The 4,417-nt window shown below is 40.2% G+C and overlaps 1 protein-coding gene across 1 annotated transcript in view; it reads right to left on the bottom strand.

Moving 5' to 3' along the window:
* Positions 1 to 4,417, bottom strand: part of ASCC1 (activating signal cointegrator 1 complex subunit 1) — a 125,176-nt gene that overhangs the window by 112,351 nt on the left and 8,408 nt on the right. The window contains exon 4 of the mRNA XM_021706158.1: positions 2,842 to 2,939. Within this exon, the coding sequence (XP_021561833.1) occupies positions 2,842 to 2,939 (98 nt within the window). The remainder of the gene's footprint in view (positions 1 to 2,841; positions 2,940 to 4,417) is intronic.

The following is a 4,417-nucleotide window of genomic DNA, read 5'->3' as shown; positions in this document are numbered from 1 at the left end:
CCGGGAGCGGCCACTGCACTCCAGTCTGGGTGACAGAGTGAGACTCCAACTCAAAAAAAAAAAAAAGAAAATGGGAAACATAGAACAACCATTTATAGTGATTATATCTGAGGTTCATATCATAAGAGACTTCTGTTTCTAACTTATATATAAGAAAGTATATATATATATGTGTGTACTTTTTGTTTTAGTAGTAGTCTCACTCTGTCATCCAGGCTAGAATATAGTGGCACGCTCACAGCCACTGCAGCCTCGACATGCTGGGCTCAGGCAATCCTTCCACCTCAGCCTTCCAAGTAGCTGGAACTACAGCTACATGCCTGACTAATTCTTTTTTTTTTCTTTGAGGTATTGTAGAGATGAGGTCTCGCCAAGTTGTCCAGGCTGGTCTCAAACCGTTAGGCTCAGGTTCCTCTTGCCTCTGCCTCTCAGAGTGTTAGGATTACAGGAGTGAGCCACCATGCCCGGCCATGAATGCACATACTAATTCTATAATCAGAAGAATCTAAATAAAGAAGTAACCTTTAATGTAATTATAAAATTACTTCAGTATCTGTAACCTAAACTTTGAAGCTTAGGGAAAAACCCAACTTTCTGCACTTACAATTTTAATGAACTAAGTATTTATTTTAATAAAAGCCCTTCCAAAAAAAGTTTAAGTTCTTATGTTAAAGTTTGTGGACGTTACCAATGGGCCAGGGACAGCTCCAGTACCGCACAATAGCCAATACTGGAGTCCACATGCAACTAATTAAATAGATTAGAATTCAAAAAAAATAAAAATTCAGTTCCTCAGTCACACTAGCCATATTTCAGTACTCAGCATCACATGTGACCAGTACTGGATACACATGACTCAGGGCTCATGTACTAGATGGTGCAGATATAGAACATTCTCACTGTCAGAGGAAATTCTTTGGAACAGCAAAATTGCTCTAAAGTCACCTACTAGTGTCAAGGTGATTATTCTTTTTTTTTCTGAGTTGGAGTCTCACCGTGTTGCCCAGGTTGGAGTGCAGTGGCACACTCACGGCCACCGCAGACTCAGCCTGATGGGCTTAGGCGATCCTTCTACCTGTCTTTCAAGTAGCTGGAACCACAGGTATGCACCACCACATCCAGCTAATTTCTTTATTTATTGTAGAGACGAGGCCTCACCAATTTGCCCAGGCTAGTCTCAAACCCCTGAGCTCAGGCAATCCTCTCACCTCGGCCTCCCAAAGTGCTGGGATTACAGGCGTGAGCCACCACATCCAGCAAGGTGATTATTCTTACATAGCACAAAATGAGAAAAGTATATGCAATTTTTTCTGCTAAAACTTAATACAATCTATGGATGCCTATGAAAAAAGGAATTATTGGTGTCAGCTGCACTCTCTTACTTTGAAAAAGTCCCATCATTCTAGAATGCATTTACAATTTTGTTCCTCCAGTGCTCCTCACTCAAAGCCATTGTACAACAAAAAAAGCCTATGCCCTAAATTCACATTGATACTTTGTATAGACTCTTTCTGATTTATTACTGACAAACTATTTTTCCTCATCTGAATAGTTAGGTGAAACAGGTTATATTATTTTAACCATTACCCTTGTAATTTTTTTCCTGGTCTACAAAGCAAGGGTAAAAAAACTTGCCAGGCATGGTGGCTCACACCTGTAATCCCAGCACTTTGAGAGGTGGAGGCGAGAGGATTGCCTGAGCCTGCAGGTTTGAGACCAGCCTGGGCAACTTGGCAAGACTTCATCTCTATAATAAAACAAAAAATTAGCCAGGCGTGGTGGCATGCACTTGTAGTTCCAGTTACATGGAAGGCTGAGATGGAAGGTTCACCTGAGCCCAGTAGTGGCCATGAGCATGCCACTACACTCCAGCCTAGGCAACAGAATGAGACTCCTATTAAAAAAAAAAAAAAAAAAAAAAAAAATATATATATATATATATATATATATATATATATAAAATAGGTCAGACACGGTGGCTAACACCTATAATCCCAGCAATTTGGGAGGCTGAGGTGAGAAGATTACCTGAGCTCATGAGTTAGAGACCAGCCAGTGTAATTTGGTGAGACCTTATCTCTACAATAAATCAAAAAATTAGATGGGCATGGTGGCACATGCCTGTAGTTCCAGCTACTTGGAAGGCTAAGGCAGAAAGATCAGCAGAGCCCAGCAGGTCAAGGCTGCAGTGGCCGTGAGTATGCCATTACACCCCAGCCTGGGCGACAGAGCGAGACTTCAACTCAAAAAAAAAAAAAAAAATACAATAAATCAAAAACTTAGCTGGGCATGGTGGTACATGTCTGTGGTTCCAGTTACTTGGAAGGCGAGGTAAAAGGATCACCTAGGCCCAGCAGGTCGAGGCTGCAATGGCCATGAGCATGCACAGGACTCCAGTCTGGGTGACAGAGTGAGACTCCGACTCAAAAATAAATAAATAAATAAATTAATTAGGAGAACACTTATGGAAAAGGCTGGTCTTTATTTTACTCATTGGTTTTCTCAAATTCTAACTTGAAACAATTCACAAATCCACTTTAAGCTACCAAAGCAAAAAAGAAAGCTCCTAATACACAATGAAAACTTAAAACTTTCAGTAAAAGCCTCAATGAATGTATGGTAAAGTATAAAATTAAGACTCAGGTACGCAATCAAGATATGGTTGTACAACTCCATCTTTCCTGATTTAGGAAACTGATATTGATATATCATTAAAAAGTCAATAGCCACAGAACTCCAAAGAGAACACAGACACTAAATGCTACAGTTGGGTTACATTATTCCATACACAAGCAAAGTGACTGCAAATGTAACTTTTACATACATATGTAAAAATCTCACCAATTTCTCCATCTTGTCCAGGTTTAGGAATGCTAATAGAAGTTTTGGTCTCCATTTCTATTTTCTTCTTAGTATCCCCTCTCTTTCCAACTATATGCCTATAATATAAAGAGAAATTAACAGGAGGGGATAAAATCAAAACATACCAAAACAAAGAATTTCACTATGCTTAAAGCCTTTGTGGCCAGAGATACTCTCTTACAGAAGAGTGCTTTACCAAAAGCTTACTATTTGTAGCGGAAATTATGTCATCTAGCTTTATAGAACATGCTGCATTAAACTTATTAGCAAAATGGCGCCCTATAGCCAATTCAATATATAGTAGAATATCCATGCCTAACACCTTTTTCCTTCTCAAAATTAGATTCAAAAACTGGGTTTGCAGTTCAGTGTGAGGAAAGCTGACATAGTCTCAAAGGGGCATTTCCAGCAACCAACGGGCCTACAAGTTAAGGGGGGAGAACCCTGTCCATTTTGGAAAACAAATGAACTATATTATGAGTTCACCCTAAGAGAAGTATCCTTGATTAATTAAATAAGGGTAATCAACTTAGCAAAGAGCAGGGTTCACCATTCAAAACAGATTCAAAAGCACAGGGAGTAAACTGATAACCCTCAGGCTGAATTTAGCACCCAGAATGTTTTGTTTGGGGGATTTCATCCAAAAATATATAATTTCAGTTTCTTTAGAAAAATAAGATCTGACCAAAGTGAGAACAATGGGCTAGAGACCACTTGCAACTACCTCCTGAAGATGGGACATGAACTCATCCCAATTCCCATCACTCCCATAGTCTTTCACCTACCCCATTTCAATCATTTATTGACTCATGCACTTGCCTGGGCGTCCTAGTATAAATAATTCTGACAATTCAAGGTTACCTTCTAGAACCCATAGTAACTAGATATGTTAAAGTGAACGAGACTATTGGATCCCAAGAGAGAAGTTTCAGAGTCTATAAAGCACAAAGAGACCATCACAGGACTATAAAGTCAAGAGGAAGAACTAACCTCATCTAACCACATTATTTCAACTTATATCAAGTCAATTGCAGTACCCAATACCATGGGTGACTGTATCGAAAACCATTAATTCATTTTTACATGAGATAACCAAGCCTATCTCCATTAAAATCTACTGGAAGCTGGGAACGGTGGCTCAAGCTGGTAATCCCAGCACTTTGAGAGGCCAAGGCGAGAGGAATGCCTGAGTCCAGGTGTTCGAGACCAGTCTGGGCAACTTGGTGAGACCTCGTCTCTACAATAAATTTTTTTTAAAAGGCTGGGTGCAGTGGCTCAGCCTGTAATCTCAGCACTTTAGGAGGCCAAGGTGAGTGGATTGCCTGAGCCTGGGGTTTCAATACCAGTCTGGGCAACTTGATGAGACCTCGTCTCTACAATAAATCACTTGGTGACGTGCGTCTGTAGTTCCAGCTACTTGAAAGGCTGAGGCTGAGCGTGCCACTGCACTCTACCCTGGGTTACAGAGTGAGACCCTGACTCCAAAAAAAAAAATCTATTGTATTTAGTAGTTTTTTTTTTTTTTGAGTCGGAGTCTCACTCTGTTGCCCAGACA

This window comes from Carlito syrichta, unplaced genomic scaffold, assembly GCF_000164805.1.
Source record: "Carlito syrichta isolate Samal-C Ts95f unplaced genomic scaffold, Tarsius_syrichta-2.0.1 Scaffold315300, whole genome shotgun sequence".
Lineage (NCBI taxonomy): Eukaryota > Metazoa > Chordata > Mammalia > Primates > Tarsiidae > Carlito > Carlito syrichta.
This window is presented reverse-complemented; position numbering and strand designations above follow the sequence as displayed.